Source organism: Salvelinus namaycush, unplaced genomic scaffold, assembly GCF_016432855.1.
Source record: "Salvelinus namaycush isolate Seneca unplaced genomic scaffold, SaNama_1.0 Scaffold3895, whole genome shotgun sequence".
Lineage (NCBI taxonomy): Eukaryota > Metazoa > Chordata > Actinopteri > Salmoniformes > Salmonidae > Salvelinus > Salvelinus namaycush.
Window position 1 is genome coordinate 1 of NW_024060891.1, and position 19579 is coordinate 19579.

General features: G+C 47.1%; 1 protein-coding gene across 1 annotated transcript; it reads right to left on the reverse strand.

The window, feature by feature from the left end:
* Positions 1-1059: 1059 nt before the first annotated feature.
* On the reverse strand, positions 1060-19497 carry LOC120040882 (stimulated by retinoic acid gene 8 protein-like; the record flags this gene model as incomplete). Its single annotated transcript, XM_038985869.1, has 6 exons — positions 19354-19497; positions 18856-19030; positions 11925-12000; positions 10260-10341; positions 8800-8964; positions 1060-1354 (listed from the first exon to the last, which is right to left on the reverse strand). Coding segments are annotated over exons 2-6 (792 nt in total), but the record flags the coding sequence as incomplete, so codon positions are not given.
* Positions 19498-19579: the final 82 nt, after the last annotated feature.

The window sequence follows — 19579 nt, forward strand, 5'->3', positions numbered from 1 at the left end:
TGTCTTCCATCCATCACTATGGGGTCACTGTTCCATTTCTCCAGTGGTATGACTGTCTGTCTTCCATCCATCACTATGGGGTCACTGTTCCATTTCTCCAGTGGTATGACTGTCTTCCATCCATCACTATGGGGTCTCTGTTCCATTTCTCCAGTGGTATGACTGTCTTCCATCCATCACTATGGGGTCTCTGTTCCATTTCTCCAGTGGTATGACTGTCTTCCATCCATCACTATGGGGTCACTGTTCCATTTCTCCAGTGGTATGACTGTCTGTCTTCCATCCATCACTATGGGGTCACTGTTCCATTTCTCCAGTGGTATGACTGTCTGTCTTCCATCCATCACTATGGGGTCTCTGTTCCATTTCTCCAGTGGTATGACTGTCTGTCTTCCCTCCATCACTATGGGGTCTCTGTTCCATTTCTCCAGTGGTATGACTGTCTTCCATCCATCACTATGGGGTCACTGTTCCATTTCTCCAGTGGTATGACTGTCTGTCTCCCCTCCATCACTATGGGGTCACTGTTCCATTTCTCCAGTGGTATGACTGTCTGTCTTCCATCCATCACTATGGGGTATCTGTTCCATTTCTCCAGCGGTATGACTGTCTGTCTTCCATCCATCACTATGGGGTCTCTGTTCCATTTTCTCCAGAGTGTGGTATGACTATGGGTAGTGTGTCAGTACAATCATTTGTTCTTAACTGACTTGCCTAGTTAAATAAAGGTTAAATCATTTTAAAATGTTTTTTCATTATTTAACTAGGCAAGTCAGGTAAGAACAAATTCTTATTCACAATGATGGCCTAGCCCGGCCAAACCCGGACAACGCTGGGCCAATTGTGCGCCGCCTTATGAGACACCCAATCACTGCCGGGTTGTGATACAGCCGGGGATCGAACCAGGGACTGTATCTCTAGCACTCTAGCACTGAGATGCAGTGTCTTAGACCACTGTGCCACTTGGCCAAATCAATTAAAATCCAGTAATCAATGAAATAATTGATTATAATTAATTAAAACAGGTCCAACCCACATTTTAAGGAAGGCTGTACTGACCTCTTCATAGGTAGTAGGAGAAGAGGCTCCCTGGCTGTTTGCCTGAGTGGAGGGCTGGAGCGTGAGGTGGACGTGGGTGTCTGGACCAGGATTAGGGGGTCTCTCTGCCGGCCCTTCCCAGCCCAGGGTGCTCTGCTGGGGGGGACAGGTCTGGTAGGCTGCCCGGCGCTCTGGAGAGAAGCTATCCCACAGGCCTGAGATAGCTTCAGATACTACAGCCAGACCAGTCTGTCCCGGGCTCAGCACACCGCTACAAACCAACTTCTCTAGTGTCTGTTTGTAGAACAACAAGTACCTGGGGAGGGAGAGGGATGGGGGGGGGGGGGGGGGGGGGGAGGGATGGGGAGAGAGCGGTATGGGGGAGAGGGATGGGGAGAGAGAGAGAGAGGGATGGGGAGAGAAAGAAAGAGAGGGGAGTGGGATGGGGGGGAGAGAGAGAGAGGGATGGGGAGAGAGAGAGAGAGAGAGGGATGGGGGAGAGAGAGAGAGAGGGATGGGGAGGGAGGACAGAGAGAGAGGGATGGGGGGACAGAGAGATGGATGGGGGGAGAGAGAGATGGGGGAGAGGGATGGGGGGGGGAGATGGGGGAGTGGGATGTGGGGAGAAAGAGAGATGGGGGAGTGGGATGGGGGAGAGAGAGATAGAGGGATGGGGGAGAGAAAGAGGGATGGGGGGAGAGCGGTATGGGGAGAGAGAATGGGAGGGATAGGAGAGAGGGATGGGGGATAGGGGAGAGGGATGGGGGAGAGCGAGAGAGAGAGGAATGGGGAGAGATAGATAGGGATGGGGGAGAGAGAGAGATAGGGATGGGGGAGAGAGAGAGGGATGGGGAGAGAGAGAGGGATGGGGAGAGAGAGAGAGGGATGGGGGAGAGAGAGAGAGGAGGCAGAGAGAGCGAGATAGGGATGGGGAGAGAGAGAGAAGAGGAAGAGAGAGAGAGATAGGGATGGGGGAGAGAGAGGGATGGGGAGAGAGAGAGATAGGGATGGGGGAGAGAGAGAGAGGAGGCAGAGAGAGCGAGATAGGGATGGGGAGAGAGAGAGAAGAGGAAGAGAGAGAGAGATAGGGATGGGGGAGAGAGAGGGATGGGGAGAGAGAGAGATAGGGATGGGGGAGAAAGAGAGAGGAGGCAGAGAGAGAGAGATAGGGATGGGGAGAGAGAGAGGGATGGGGAGAGAGAGAGATAGGTAAGGCACAGAGCTGTGTGTACTGTACATTCTTACTGTAGTCTACTATGGATAACAACATTGTGGAGTTTAGATTCTAATACCAAGCTTAGGAGGGGAACCATCATTGCTGTTTTATGGAGGTTATACATTAATTTGCCATTGGTGAAATGAATGAGTCCCTTTTTTTAAATCCCTCTCCATGGTCAGAGGTGCACCACAGAGCCACCAGCTATAAATCCCCTCGTGTTAAATCCTCGATCCTCAGTCACAGGAGACCACTAACTCAACGCACTACGGACAGTTAAAACATCTCAACGGAGACAGGAGACCACTAACTCAACGCACTACGGACAGTTAAAACATCACAACGGAGACAGGAGACCACTAACTCAACGCACTACGGACAGTTAAAACATCTCAACGGAGACAGGAGACCACTAACTCAACGCACTACGGACAGTTAAAACATCTCAACGGAGACAGGAGACCACTAACTCAACGCACTACGGACAGTTAAAACATCTCAACGGAGACAGGAGACCACTAACTCAACGCACTACGGACAGTTAAAACATCTCAACGGAGACAGGAGACCACTAACTCAACGCACTACGGACAGTTAAAACATCTCAACGGAGACAGGAGACCACTAACTCAACGCACTACGGACAGTTAAAACATCTCAACGGAGACAGGAGACCACTAACTCAACGCACTACGGACAGTTAAAACATCTCAACGGAGACAGGAGACCACTAACTCAACGCACTACGGACAGTTAAAACATCTCAACGGAGACAGGAGACCACTAACTCAACGCACTACGGACAGTTAAAACATCTCAACGGAGACAGGAGACCACTAACTCAACGCACTACGGACAGTTAAAACATCTCAACGGAGACAGGAGACCACTAACTCAACGCACTACGGACAGTTAAAACATCTCAACGGAGACAGGAGACCACTAACTCAACGCACTACGGACAGTTAAAACATCTCAACGGAGACAGGAGACCACTAACTCAACGCACTACGGACAGTTAAAACATCTCAACGGAGACAGGAGACCACTAACTCAACGCACTACGGACAGTTAAAACATCTCAACGGAGACAGGAGACCACTAACTCAACGCACTACGGACAGTTAAAACATCTCAACGGAGACAGGACATCTAATAGAAGCAACCAGCCAAGGGTGACATTCTGGCTGGATAGATTGTTAATAAAAAAACTTCAGTTTAATTTTGACTTTGGGGACTAGCTTCAACTGAGACTAAGGCGGAGACAGAATTGTCCCTTGAGAAGTATCTTCTGTTGTCACTCATTCTGTCAATAAATTGGTCTATAAACACACTGTCAATAGGTTGGTCTATAATCAGACTGTCAATAGGTTGGTCTATAATCAGACTGTCAATAGGTTGGTCTATAATCAGACTGTCAATAGGTTGGTCTATAATCAGACTGTCAATAGGTTGGTCTATAATCAGACTGTCAATAGGTTGGTCTATAATCAGACTGTCAATAGGTTGGTCTATAATCAGACTGTCAATAGGTTGGTCTATAATCAGACTGTCAATAGGTTGGTCTATAATCAGACTGTCAATAGGTTGGTGTATAATCAGACTGTCAATAGGTTGGTGTATAAACAGACTGTCAATAGGTTGGTCTATAATCAGACTGTCAATAAGTTGGTCTATAATCAGACTGTCAATAGGTTGGTCTATAATCAGACTGTCAATAGGTTGGTGTATAATCAGACTGTCAATAAGTTGGTCTATAATCACTGTCAATAAGTTGGTGTATAATCAGACTGTCAATAAGTTGGTCTATAATCAGACTGTCAATAGGTTGGTCTATAAACACACTGTCAATAGGTTGGTCTATAATCAGACTGTCAATAGGTTGGTCTATAATCAGACTGTCACTAGGTTGGTCTATAATCAGACTGTCAATAAGTTGGTCTATAATCAGACTGTCACTAGGTTGGTCTATAATCAGACTGTCAATAAATTGGTCTATAATCAGACTGTCAATAAATTGGTCTATAATCAGACTGCTTTCCACTGAATGTTTAATAAAGTCACAGTGTCCCTTAAAGTAACAGTGACGACCAGACACAGATTAAGCCCTGTCCCTTAAAGTAACAGTGACGACCAGACACAGATTAAGCCCTGTCCCTTAAAGTAACAGTGACGACCAGACACAGATTAAGCCCTATCCTTTAAAGTAACAGTGAAGGCCAGACACAGATTAAGCCCTATCCTTTAAAGTAACAGTGAAGGCCAGACACAGATTAAGCCCAGTTCCTTAAAGTAACAGTGACGACCAGACACAGATTAAGCCCTATCCCTTAAAGTAACAGTGACGACCAGACACAGATTAAGCCCTGTCCCTTAAAGTAACAGTGACGACCAGACACAGATTAAGCCCTGTCCTTTAAAGTAACAGTGAAGGCCAGACACAGATTAAGCCCAGTTCCTTAAAGTAACAGTGAAGGCGAGACACAGATTAAGCCCTGTCCCTTAAAGTAACAGTGACGGCCAGACACAGATTAAGCCCTGTCCCTTAAAGTAATAGTGACGACCAGACACAGATTAAGCCCTATCCCTTAAAGTAACAGTGACGGCCAGACACAGATTAAGCCCTGTCCCTTAAAGTAACAGTGAAGGCCAGACACAGATTAAGCCCTGTCCCTTAAAGTAACAGTGAAGGCCAGACACAGATTAAGCCATATCCCTTAAAGTAACAGTGAAGGTCAGACACAGATTAAGCCCTGTCCCTTAAAGTAACAGTGAAGGCGAGACACAGATTAAGCCCTGTCCCTTAAAGTAACAGTGAAGGCCAGACACAGATTAAGCCATATCCCTTAAAGTAACAGTGAAGGCCAGACACAGATTAAGCCCTGTCCCTTAAAGTAACAGTGACGACCAGACACAGATTAAGCCCTGTCACTTAAAGTAACAGTGACGGCCAGACACAGATTAAGCCCTGTCCCTTAAAGTAATAGTGACGACCAGACACAGATTAAGCCCTATCCCTTAAAGTAATAGTGAAGGCCAGACACAGATTAAGCCATATCCCTTAAAGTAACAGTGAAGGCCAGACACAGATTAAGCCCTGTCCCTTAAAGTAATAGTGACGACCCGACACAGATTAAGCCCTATCCCTTAAAGTAACAGTGAAGGCCAGACACAGATTAAGCCCTATCCTTTAAAGTAACAGTGAAGGCCAGACACAGATTAAGCCCAGTTCCTTAAAGTAACAGTGACGACCAGACACAGATTAAGCCCTATCCCTTAAAGTAACAGTGACGACCAGACACAGATTAAGCCCTGTCCCTTAAAGTAACAGTGACGACCAGACACAGATTAAGCCCTGTCCTTTAAAGTAACAGTGAAGGCCAGACACAGATTAAGCCCAGTTCCTTAAAGTAACAGTGAAGGCGAGACACAGATTAAGCCCTGTCCCTTAAAGTAACAGTGACGGCCAGACACAGATTAAGCCCTGTCCCTTAAAGTAATAGTGACGACCAGACACAGATTAAGCCCTATCCCTTAAAGTAACAGTGACGGCCAGACACAGATTAAGCCCTGTCCCTTAAAGTAACAGTGAAGGCCAGACACAGATTAAGCCCTGTCCCTTAAAGTAACAGTGAAGGCCAGACACAGATTAAGCCATATCCCTTAAAGTAACAGTGAAGGTCAGACACAGATTAAGCCCTGTCCCTTAAAGTAACAGTGAAGGCGAGACACAGATTAAGCCCTGTCCCTTAAAGTAACAGTGAAGGCCAGACACAGATTAAGCCATATCCCTTAAAGTAACAGTGAAGGCCAGACACAGATTAAGCCCTGTCCCTTAAAGTAACAGTGACGACCAGACACAGATTAAGCCCTGTCACTTAAAGTAACAGTGACGGCCAGACACAGATTAAGCCCTGTCCCTTAAAGTAATAGTGACGACCAGACACAGATTAAGCCCTATCCCTTAAAGTAACAGTGAAGGCGAGACACAGATTAAGCCCTACTCCTAGACAACATGCTTGTCAGTTGTATAGCCTCTACACTGATGGAGATACCAGTTGACTGGTTAGCTGTATAGCCTCTACACTGATGGAGATACCAGTTGACTGGTCAGCTGTATAGCCTCTACACTGATGGAAATACCAGTTGACTGTTCAGCTGTATAGCCTCTACACTGATGGAAATACCAGTTGACTGTTCAGCTGTATAGCCTCTTCACTGATGGAAATACCAGTTTACTGGTCAGCTGTATAGCCTCTACACTGATGGAAGTACCAGTTGACTGGTCAGCTGTATAGCCTCTACACTGATGGAAATACCAGTTGACTGATCAGCTATACAGCCTCTACCCTGATGGAAATACCAGTTGACTGGTCAGCTGTATAGCCTCTACACTGATGGAAATACCAGTTGACTGGTCAGCTGTATAGCCTCTACACTGATGGAAATACCAGTTGACTGGTCAGCTGTATATCCTCTACACTGATGGAAATACCAGTTGACTGGTCAGCTGTATAGCCTCTACACTGATGGAAATACCAGTTGACTGGTCAGCTGTGTAGCCTCTACACTGATGGAAATACCAGTTGACTGGTCAGCTGTATAGCCTCTACACTGATGGAAATACCAGTTGACTGGTCAGCTGTATAGCCTCTACACTGATGGAAATACCAGTTGACTGGTCAGCTGTGTAGCCTCTACACTGATGAAAATACCAGTTGACTGGTCAGCTGTATAGCCTCTACACTGATGGAAATACCAGTTGACTGATCAGCTATACAGCCTCTACCCTGATGGAAATACCAGTTGACTGGTCAGCTGTATAGCCTCTACACTGATGGAAATACCAGTTGACTGGTCAGCTGTATAGCCTCTACACTGATGGAAATACCAGTTGACTGGTCAGCTGTATAGCCTCTACACTGATGGAAATACCAGTTGACTGGTCAGCTGTATAGCCTCTACACTGATGGAAATACCAGTTGACTGGTCAGCTGTATATCCTCTACACTGATGGAAATACCAGTTGACTGGTCAGCTGTATAGCCTCTACACTGATGGAAATACCAGTTGACTGGTCAGCTGTGTAGCCTCTACACTGATGGAAATACCAGTTGACTGGTCAGCTGTATAGCCTCTACACTGATGGAAATACCAGTTGACTGGTCAGCTGTATAGCCTCTACACTGATGGAAATACCAGTTGACTGGTCAGCTGTGTAGCCTCTACACTGATGAAAATACCAGTTGACTGGTCAGCTGTATAGCCTCTACACTGATGGAAATACCAGTTGACTGGTCAGCTGTGTAGCCTCTTCACTGATGGAAATACCAGTTGACTGGTCAGCTGTATAGCCTCTTCACTGATGGAAATACCAGTTGACTGGTCAGCTGTATAGCCTCTACACTGATGGAAATACCAGTTGACTGTTCAGCTGTATAGCCTTAAATTGGTGCGTGTGTGTGCAGTATATCCGTTATGTATCTTATTTATCACACCCTACAGATACAGAGCCCTTTGAGTGGATAATCTGTCAGGACAGGCAATAGCTGCTGCTGCTCCATCTTCTGGTGCCTTCAAGACACCTGGGAACTCGGAGAAATACCAGATCAAATCACGACGTTAGTGATCTTCAGGTCAGAAAGGCGGAGCTCTAGAAAAGAGGGTCTGAGAGTTCCAGAGTCTGGAATTGCGAGTTGGATGAGCATTCAAAACTATTTTCCCCCAGTCGGAGCTAGCTTGTTTCCCAGTTGTCTTGAACGCACTGAAGTGAATAGATTTCCCCGAGTTGTTATGAACGCGGCATCAAACTGTTGGAAGCGTGACGGACACACACACCAACTTTGCAATATGGCAGTATGCATTTTGAAAACATATACTTAATTGTTTGAAAGTTGTAACGTTTTACTACATATTATGAGGCAATGTCTTATCTTGCCTATTAGATCTCCTTCTCTGTCTACGTTTCTAACGGATAGTTGAATCTCCGTCACATGACACCGCTAGCATGCGCAGTGGCGTTTTGACAACGGTGTTTTTGCACTGCGTTACGGAACGAACATTCGGGCTCACAGCCTACTGCCTTCTGCACATTGTTGCGCTTATAATGTGAAGATATAATAGTTTAGCAATATTTAAAGCTAAAACGTTCTGATCTGTTGCATCAGACTCATTGCTTTAAAATATATACAGTTGAAGTCGGGAAGTTTACATACACTTAGGTTGGAGTTATTAAAAACTCGTTTTTCAACCACTCCACAAGTTTCTTGTTAACAAACTATAGTTTTGGCAAGTCAGTTAGGACATCTACTTTGTGCATGACACAAGTCATTTTTCCAACAATGATCTGGTAATATGAATTACCATATTCTAAATGTTCTGTTAATACGGATTACCATAATGTAAATGTTATTTCTGTCATTCTGAGCCCTGTGTGTCGACGCCCTAATCAGGTAACGCACCCAATACATATGGGTCTGATTTATCAAATGTCCTGTAAATTAAAATCTGCGGCGACACGGAAAACCCCCTGCACGAGCCCCCACCCTTCAAACTCCAGGATGTTGGTTAGAGAGTTGATGGAGGTCTGAGAGGGGGTGGAGTCTTCCAGAGTCTCCTCTGCAGAGTCTTCCTCACTGGTCTCAGTCAGGTCCTCTCCGTCAGGCCCGCCATGACGTCTGCGACCACCAGGTCTTCTGGAGCGCAGGGAGCTGAGGGCAGGGGGAACGGAGGGAGGGAGGGGAACAGGTTTTTAACGTAAGACTGAAAAAAGAAGCTAATTGACATCTACAATAACATTAGAAATTGATTTTACATATTTGTTGTATATAAATATCTGTAGATCAATAATATGGGTAGATGTGTATAAATGACTGTAGATGTTCAATAATACGGGTAGATGTGTATAAATGACTGTAGATGTTCAATAATATGGGTAGATGTGTATAAATGACTGTAGATGTTCAATAATATGGGTAGATGTGTATAAATGACTGTAGATGTTCAATAATATGGGTAGATGTGTATAAATAACTGTAGATTATCAATAATATAGGTAGATGTGTATAAATAACTGTAGATGATCAATAATATGGGTAGATGTGTATAAATAACTGTAGATGATCAATAATATGGGTAGATGTGTATAAATGTATGTAGATGATCAATAATATGGGTAGATGCTGCCCCCCAGTGGCAATCTCTACTAACTGCAGGTGGCACGCTGTACTTATGGAAAGGGGATACCCAGTCAGTTGAACAACTGAAATGTGTCTTCAGTATTTAACCCCTCTGACTCAGAGAGGGGCAGTGAGGCTGCCTTAACTGACGTCATCGGCGCCCAGGGAGCAGCTGTTGTTAACTGCCTTGCTCAAGGGCAGAACGGAAGATTTCCCCCCCCACCTTGCCAGCTCTGGGATTCAAACCAGCAACCTTTAAATGAATGACCCAATGCTCTAGGCTACATGCCGCCTAGGCTTTGCACCAGTATCTATGGGGGCGGCAGGTAGCCTAGTGGTTAGAGCGTTGGGCCAGTAACCAAAAAGTTAATAGATCAAATCCCCGAGCTGACAAGGTAATAATCTGTCGTTCTGCTCCTGAACAAGGCAGTTAACCCCACCGTTTCTAGGCCGTCATTGTAAATAATAATTTGTTGTTAACTGACTTGCCTAGTTAAATAAAGGTAAAATATAAATCTAGTGTGTGTCAATGGTAGTGTGCCTGCTGTGTACCTGCTGTGTGCCTGCTGTGTGCCTGCTGTGTGCCTGCTGTGTACCTGCTGTGTGCCTGCTGTGTGCCTGCTGTGTGCCTGCTGTGTACCTGCTGTGTACCTGCTGTGTGCCTGCTGTGTACCTGCTGTGTGCCTGCTGTGTACCTGCTGTGTGCCTGCTGTGTGCCTGCTGTGTACCTGCTGTGTGCCTGCTGTGTACCTGCTGTGTGCCTGCTGTGTACCTGCTGTGTGCCTGCTGTGTACCTGCTGTGTGCCTGCTGTGTGCCTGCTGTGTACCTGCTGTGTGCCTGCAGGCTCCGGTACTCTGCCCTGACTTCATCCAAGCTGCACGGCCCGTCTTCATTGCCGAGGAATATCCCTAAACACATGTTGAATATTCCTAAACGCATGTTGAATATCCCTAAACGCATGTTGAATATCCCTAAACGCATGTTGAATACCCCTAAACGCATGTTGAATACCCCTAAACGCATGTTGAATACCCCTAAACGCATGTTGAATACCCCTAAACGCATGTTGAATATCCCTAAACGCATGTTGAATATCCCTAAACGCATGTTGAATATCCCTAAACGCATGTTGAATACCCCTAAACGCATGTTGAATACCCCTAAACGCATGTTGAATACCCCTAAACGCATGTTGAATACCCCTAAACGCATGTTGAATATCCCTAAACACATGTTGAATATCCCTAAACACATGTTGAATATCCCTAAACGCATGTTGAATACCCCTAAACGCATGTTGAATATCCCTAAACGCATGTTGAATACCCCTAAACACATGTTGAATACCCCTAAACACATGTTGAATACCCCTAAACACATGTTGAATACCCCTAAACACATGTTGAATACCCCTAAACGCATGTTGAATATCCCTAAACGCATGTTAAATACCCCTAAACGCATGTTGAATACCCCTAAACGCATGTTGAATATCCCTAAACGCATGTTGAATATCCCTAAACGCATGTTGAATACCCCTAAACGCATGTTGAATACCCCTAAACGCATGTTGAATATCCCTAAACGCATGTTGAATATCCCTAAACACATGTTGAATATCTCTAAACACATGTTGAATATCCCTAAACACATGTTGAATATCCCTAAACACATGTTGAATATCTCTAAACACATGTTGAATATCCCTAAACACATGTTGAATACCCCTAAACACATGTTGAATACCCCTAAACGCATGTTGAATACCCCTAAACGCATGTTGAATACCCCTAAACACATGTTGAATATCCCTAAACACATGTTGAATACCTCTAAACACATGTTGAATACCCCTAAACACATGTTGAATACCCCTAAACGCATGTTGAATATCCCTAAACACATGTTGAATATCCCTAAACACATGTTGAATACCTCTAAACACATGTTGAATACCCCTAAACGCATGTTGAATATCCCTAAACGCATGTTGAATATCCCTAAACGCATGTTGAATATCCCTAAACGCATGTTGAATATCCCTAAACGCATGTTGAATATCCCTAAACGCATGTTGAATACCCCTAAACGCATGTTGAATATCCCTAAACGCATGTTGAATACCCCTAAACGCATGTTGAATACCCCTAAACGCATGTTGAATATCCCTAAACGCATGTTGAATACCCCTAAACGCATGTTGAATATCTCTAAACGCATGTTGAATACCCCTAAACGCATGTTGAATACCCCTAAACACATGTTGAATATCCCTAAACGCATGTTGAATATCCCTAAACGCATGTTGAATATCCCTAAACGCATGTTGAATATCTCTAAACGCATGTTGAATACCCCTAAACGCATGTTGAATACCCCTAAACACATGTTGAATATCCCTAAACACATGTTGGTGAATAGAATCTGGGTACTTAAATCACAGAACGTGTTTTTTGCTGTACACATCAAAATGGCCTCGGGCTCCTCTCACCTTTCAGTAGCATCAGTCTGCTCAGGTAGGCTTCCTGCTCTCTGAGAAATCCTTTGGCATGGTCCAAGATCTTCCACTGACCGACCAGACAACATTACAATGACACTTTACAATACAAAACATTACACTGAGGTTTCCACTTTGATCTGATCCATAATACCAATTTATCACCAGGTAGGTGAAGATCTACCTGCATGGCCAGGTAGGTGAAGATCTACCTGCATGGCCAGGTAGGTGAAGATCTACCTGCATGGCCAGATAGGTGAAGATCTACCTGCATGGCCAGATAGGTGATTATCTACCTGCATGGCAAGGTAGGTGAAGATCTACCTGCATGGCCAGGTAGGTGAAGATCTACCTGCATGGCCAGGTAGGTGAAAATCTACCTGCATGGCCAGGTAGGTGAAGATCTACCTGCATGGCCAGGTAGGTGAAGATCTACCTGCATGGCCAGGTAGGCGAAGATCTACCTGCATGGCCAGGTAGGCGAAGATCTACCTGCATGGCCAGGTAGGTGAAGATCTACCTGCATGGCCAGCTAGGTGAAGATCTACCTGCATGGCCAGCTAGGTGAAGATCTACCTGCATGGACAGGTAGGTGAAGATCTACCTGCATGGCCAGGTAGGTGAAGATCTACTTGCATGGCCAGGTAGGTGAAGATCTACCTGCATGGCCAGCTAGGTGAAGATCTACCTGCATGGCCAGCTAGGTGAAGACCTACCTGCATGGCCAGGTAGGTGAAGATCTACCTGCATGGACAGGTAGGTGAAGATCTACCTGTACAGCCAGCTAGGTGAAGATCTACCTGCACGGCCAGCTAGGTGAAGATCTACCTGCACGGCCAGGTAGGTGAAGATCTACCTGCATGGCCAGATAGGTGAAGATCTACCTGCATGGCCAGGTAGGTGAAGATCTACCTGCATGGCCAGGTAGGTGAAGATGTACTTGCATGGCCAGGTAGGTGAAGATCTACCTGCATGGCCAGCTAGGTGAAAATCTACTTGCATGGCCAGGTAGGTGAAGATCTACCTGCATGGCCAGCTAGGTGAAGATCTACCTGCACGGCCAGCTAGGTGAAGATCTACCTGCACGGCCAGCTAGGTGAAGATCTACCTGCACGGCCAGGTAGGTGAAGATCTACCTGCATGGCCAGGTAGGTGAAGATCTACCTGCATGGCCAGGTAGGTGAAGATCTACCTGCATGGCCAGGTAGGTGAAGATCTACCTGCACGGCCAGGTAGGTGAAGATCTACCTGCATGGCCAGGTAGGTGAAGATCTACCTGCACGGCCAGGTAGGTGAAGATCTACCTGCATGGCCAGGTAGGTGAAGATCTACCTGCATGGCCAGGTAGGTGAAGATGTACTTGCATGGCCAGGTAGGTGAAGATCTACCTGCACGGCCAGGTAGGTGAAGATCTACCTGCATGGCCAGGTAGGTGAAGATCTACCTGCATGGCCAGGTAGGTGAAGATCTACCTGCATGGCCAGGTAGGTGAAGATCTACCTGCACGGCCAGGTAGGTGAAGATCTACCTGCATGGCCAGGTAGGTGAAGATCTACCTGCACGGCCAGGTAGGTGAAGATCTACCTGCACGGACAGGTAGGTGAAGATCTACCTGCACGGCCAGGTAGGTGAAGATCTACCTGCATGGCCAGGTAGGTGAAGATCTACCTGCACGGCCAGGTAGGTGAAGATCTACCTGCACAGAGCTGTTTGTTCAGGAAAATAAACTACATTGCGCACTTTAGATGTTTCTAATTGTTTTTGTATTATGTATTCTGTTTAAAATCGTCCTAAAACTGAGCACATATGACTTTTTATTGCTTTATATGAAATTAAAGTGAAGAAAAAAAAACATTGCAAAATGTATCGCAGAATTTCAGAAAAGCTGCCGCAAAATCAAGCATTTTTGTCAGCAGAAATCACACACAAAAATGGCGCAGAATCCTGGAGAGACTGACCAATGCACCAAGTCTGGAACCAACATTTTGTTTTAACCTTCATTTAATTAAGAACAATTTCTTATTTACAATGACGGCCTAGGAACAGTGGGGTTAACTGCCTTGTTCAGGGGAACAGTGGGTTAACTGCTTGTTCACGGGAACAGTGGGTTAACTGCTTGTTCAGGGGAACAGTGGGGTTAACTGCTTGTTCAGGGGAACAGTGGGTTAACTGCCTTGTTCAGGGGAACAGTGGGTTAACTGCCTTGTTCAGGGGAACAGTGGGTTAACTGCTTGTTCAGGGGAACAGTGGGGTTAACTGCTTGTTCACGGGAACAGTGGGTTAACTGCCTTGTTCAGGGGACCAGTGGGTTAACTGCCTTGTTCAGGGGAACAGTGGGTTAACTGCCTTGTTCAGGGGAACAGTGGGTCAACTGCCTTGTTCAGGGGAACAGTGGGTTAACTGCCTTGTTCAGGGGAACAGTGGGTTAACTGCCTTGTTCAGGGGAACAGTGGGTTAACTGCCTTGTTCAGGGGAACAGTGGGTTAACTGCCTTGTTCAGGGGAACAGTGGGTTAACTGCCTTGTTCAGGGGAACAGTGGGTTAACTGCCTTGTTCAGGGGAACAGTGGGTTAACTGCCTTGTTCAGGGGAACAGTGGGTTAACTGCCTTGTTCAGGGGAACAGTGGGTTAACTGCCTTGTTCAGGGGAACAGTGGGTTAACTGCTTGTTCACGGGAACAGTGGGTTAACTGCTTGTTCAGGGGAACAGTGGGGTTAACTGCTTGTTCAGGGGAACAGTGGGTTAACTGCCTTGTTCAGGGGAACAGTGGGGTTAACTGCTTGTTCAGGGGAACAGTGGGTTAACTGCCTTGTTCAGGGGAACAGTGGGTTAACTGCCTTGTTCAGGGGAACAGTGGGTTAACTGCTTGTTCAGGGGAACAGTGGGGTTAACTGCTTGTTCACAGGAACAGTGGGTTAACTGCCTTGTTCAGGGGACCAGTGGGTTAACTGCCTTGTTCAGGGGAACAGTGGGTTAACTGCCTTGTTCAGGGGAACAGTGGGTTAACTGCCTTGTTCAGGGGAACAGTGGGTTAACTGCCTTGTTCAGGGGAACAGTGGGTTAACTGCCTTGTTCAGGGGAACAGTGGGTTAACTGCCTTGTTCAGGGGAACAGTGGGTTAACTGCCTTGTTCAGGGGAACAGTGGGTTAACTGCCTTGTTCAGGGGAACAGTGGGTTAACTGCTTGTTCAGGGGAACAGTGGGTTAACTGCCTTGTTCAGGGGAACAGTGGGGTTAACTGCCTTGTTCAGGGGAACAGTGGGTTAACTGCTTGTTCAGGGGAACAGTGGGTTAACTGCTTGTTCAGGGGAACAGTGGGTTAACTGCCTTGTTCAGGGGAACAGTGGGGTTAACTGCCTTGTTCAGGGGAACAGTGGGTTAACTGCCTTGTTCAGGGGAACAGTGGGGTTAACTGCCTTGTTCAGGGGAACAGTGGGGTTAACTGCCTTGTTCACGGGAACAGTGGGTTAACTGCTTGTTCAGGGGAACAGTGGGTTAACTGCCTTGTTCAGGGGAACAGTGGGTTAACTGCCTTGTTCAGGGGAACAGTGGGTTAACTGCCTTGTTCAGGGGAACAGTGGGTTAACTGCTTGTTCACGGGAACAGTGGGTTAACTGCTTGTTCAGGGGAACAGTGGGTTAACTGCTTGTTCACGGGAACAGTGGGTTAACTGCTTGTTCAGGGGAACAGTGGGTTAACTGCTTGTTCAGGGGAACAGTGGGTTAACTGCCTTGTTCAGGGGAACAGTGGGTTAACTGCTTGTTCAGGGGAACAGTGGGTTAACTGCCTTGTTCAGGGGAACAGTGGGTTAACTGCCTTGTTCAGGGGAACAGTGGGTTAACTGCCTTGTTCAGGGGAACAGTGGGTTAACTGCCTTGTTCAGGGGAACAGTGGGTTAACTGCCTTGTTCAGGGGAACAGTGGGTTAACTGCCTTGTTCAGGGGAACAGTGGGTTAACTGCCTTGTTCAGGGGAACAGTGGGTTAACTGCCTTGTTCAGGGGAACAGTGGGTTAACTGCCTTGTTCAGGGGAACAGTGGGTTAACTGCCTTGTTCAGGGGAACAGTGGGTTAACTGCCTTGTTCAGGGGCAGTACGACAGATTTTTTTACCTTGTCAGCTCGGGGATTCGACCTTTCGGTTACTGGCCCAACGCTCTAACCACTAGACTACCTGCCACCCCAACATGAACCTGAACAGCTTCTAAATCTTACTTGCAACTGACTGAAATACGGAAAAATCTACATTTTTTCCTAAATGAGTGTTTTTTAATTTTTTAAATAAAATGTGGGACATGATTGCTTGGTTGTGGGACGCGTGACAGAGGGCCAAAATAAGGGAAATGTGGTCACCCTAAAATCCACTGTGAGTAGCTAGCTAGCCCCAATCACACCCTCTACCCAGCAACAGTTAGCTAGCTAGCCCCCAATCACACCCTCTACCCAGCAACAGTTAGCTAGCTAGCCCCCAATCACACCCTCTCTACCCAGCAACAGTTAGCCAGCTAGCCCCAATCACACCCTCTCTCCCCAGCAACAGTTAGCCAGCTAGCCCCAATCACACCCTCTCTACCCAGCAACAGTTAGCCAGCTAGCCCCAATCACACCCTCTCTACCCAGCAACAGTTAGCTAGCTAGCCCCCAATCACACCCTCTCTACCCAGCAACAGTTAGCTAGCTAGCCCCCAATCACACCCTCTCTACCCAGCAACAGTTAGCTAGCTAGCCCCAAATCACACCCTTTCTACCCAGCAACAGTTAGCTAGCTAGCCCCCAATCACACCCTCTCTACCCAGCAACAGTTAGCTAGCTATCCCGAAATCACACCCTCTCTACCCAGCAACAGTTAGCTAGCTAGCCCCCAATCACACCCTCTCTACCCAGCAACAGTTAGCTAGCTAGCCCCCAATCACACCCTCTCTACCCAGCAACAGTTAGCTAGATATCCCCAAATCACACCCTCTCTACCCAGCAACAGTTAGCTAGCTAGCCCCAAATCACACCCTCTCTACCCAGCAACAGTTAGCTAGCTAGCCCCCAATCACACCCTCTCTACCCAGCAACAGTTAGCTAGCTAGCCCCCAATCACACCCTCTCTACCCAGCAACAGTTAGCTAGCTAGCCCCAAATCACACCCTCTCTACCCAGCAACAGTTAGCTAGCTAGCCCCCAATCACACCCTCTCCACCCAGCAACAGTTAGCTAGCTAGCCCCAAATCACACCCTCTCTCCCCAGCAACAGTTAGCCAGCTAGCCCCAATCACACCCTCTCTACCCAGCAACAGTTAGCCAGCTAGCCCCAATCACACCCTCTCTACCCAGCAACAGTTAGCTAGCTAGCCCCCAATCACACCCTCTCTACCCAGCAACAGTTAGCTAGCTAGCCCCCAATCACACCCTCTCTACCCAGCAACAGTTAGCTAGCTCGCCCCAAATCACACCCTTTCTACCCAGCAACAGTTAGCTAGCTAGCCCCCAATCACACCCTCTCTACCCAGCAACAGTTAGCTAGCTATCCCGAAATCACACCCTCTCTACCCAGCAACAGTTAGCTAGCTAGCCCCCAATCACACCCTCTCTACCCAGCAACAGTTAGCTAGCTAGCCCCCAATCACACCCTCTCTACCCAGCAACAGTTAGCTAGATATCCCCAAATCACACCCTCTCTACCCAGCAACAGTTAGCTAGCTAGCCCCAAATCACACCCTCTCTACCCAGCAACAGTTAGCTAGCTAGCCCCCAATCACACCCTCTCTACCCAGCAACAGTTAGCTAGCTAGCCCCCAATCACACCCTCTCTACCCAGCAACAGTTAGCTAGCTAGCCCCAAATCACACCCTCTCTACCCAGCAACAGTTAGCTAGCTAGCCCCCAATCACACCCTCTCCACCCAGCAACAGTTAGCTAGCTAGCCCCAAATCACACTCTCTCTCCCCAGCAACAGTTGGCTAGCTAGCCCCAAATCACACCCTCTCTACCCAGCAACAGTTAGCTAGCTATCCCCAAATCACACCCTCTCTACCCAGCAACAGTTAGCCAGCTAGCCCCCAATCACACCCTCTCTACCCAGCAACAGTTAGCTAGCCCCCAATCACACCCTCTCTACCCAGCAACAGTTAGCTAGCTAGCCCCAAATCACACTCTCTCTACCCAGCAACAGTTGGCTAGCTAGCCCCCAATCACACCCTCTCTACCCAGCAACAGTTAGCTAGCTAGCCCCCAATCACACCCTCTCTACCCAGCAACAGTTAGCCAGCTAGCCCCCAATCACACCCTCTCTACCCAGCAACAGTTAGCTAGCTAGCCCCAAATCACACCCTCTCTACCCAGCAACAGTTAGCTAGCTAGCCCCAAATCACACTCTCTCTCCCCAGCAACAGTTGGCTAGCTAGCCCCAAATCACACTCTCTCTACCCAGCAAGTTAGCTAGCTAGTTCCAAATCACACCCTCTCTACCCAGCAACAGTTGCTATCCCCAAATCACACCCTATCTACCCAGCAACAGTTGGCTAGCTAGCCCCAAATCACACTCTCTCTACCCAGCAACAGTTAGCTAGCTAGTCCACAATCACTCTCTCTACCCAGCAACAGTTAGCTAGCTATCCCCAAATCACACCCTCTCTACCCAGCAACAGTTGGCTAGCTAGCCCCAAATCACACTCTCTCTACCCAGCAACAGTTAGCTAGCTATCCCCAAATTACACCCTCTCTACCCAGCAACAGTTGGCTAGCTATCCCCAAATTACACTCTCTCTACCCAGCAACAGTTAGCTAGCTAGCCCCAAATCACACCCTCTCGACCCAGCAACAGTTAGCCAGCTAACTAGTTTCTCCATAGTAGCTGACCAAAAATATTTTCACAACAGTAGCTACACATGAAGGAGAGGACAGGAAGATAATTTAGATTGTTAGCCATCTAGTTATCTACCTTAGCAGGCATCTTGTTGGATGTGGGACAGACGACGGTTTTGAGTGTCTCGAACAGGGTGGCTAGGTTGGCCCGATGTCGGGCCTGCAGAGCCCGCCTTCTCTCCTTCTGGTGCTCCTCGATGTCCCGCTTCCTCCGGAGCCCGGACGGACCGGCACTACCTCGACTGGACATCCTGATTGATGGTCAAATGCGACACCACACTGGTTAATCTAGTTGTTTCTCTTCTTATTGTTTGGGTTATATCGGTCAACAACAACAAAAAAAGATGGCTACCTAGCACTGATGGCTAACGTTCATGTTAGATGCTAATGGTTAGCTAGCTACCGTTAGCTAGCAAACGTTTTAGCTACTGTTAGCTAGCAAACGTTTTAGATACTGTTAGCTAGCAAACGTTTTAGATACTGTTAGCTAGCAAACGTTTTAGCTACTGTTAGCTACTTGATTAGTATAGATTTCGAAAATATAGCCACCGACCTTATTATGTAGCTTCCTTACCTTTGAAATCCTTTATAAATGTATGTTAACAAACTGTCCACGTTTTCTGTTAATGTTATGGCAAATGATCTTGTGTGTGTGATTTTTCATGCAGGATGTAGCTACATGAACCGCGGTAGGCTCCAACCGTCTAATCAACCGGCAGTAGGGCTCCAACCGTCTAATCAACCGGCTGTAGGGCTCCAACCGTCTAATCAACCGGCAGTAGGGCTCCAACCGTCTAATC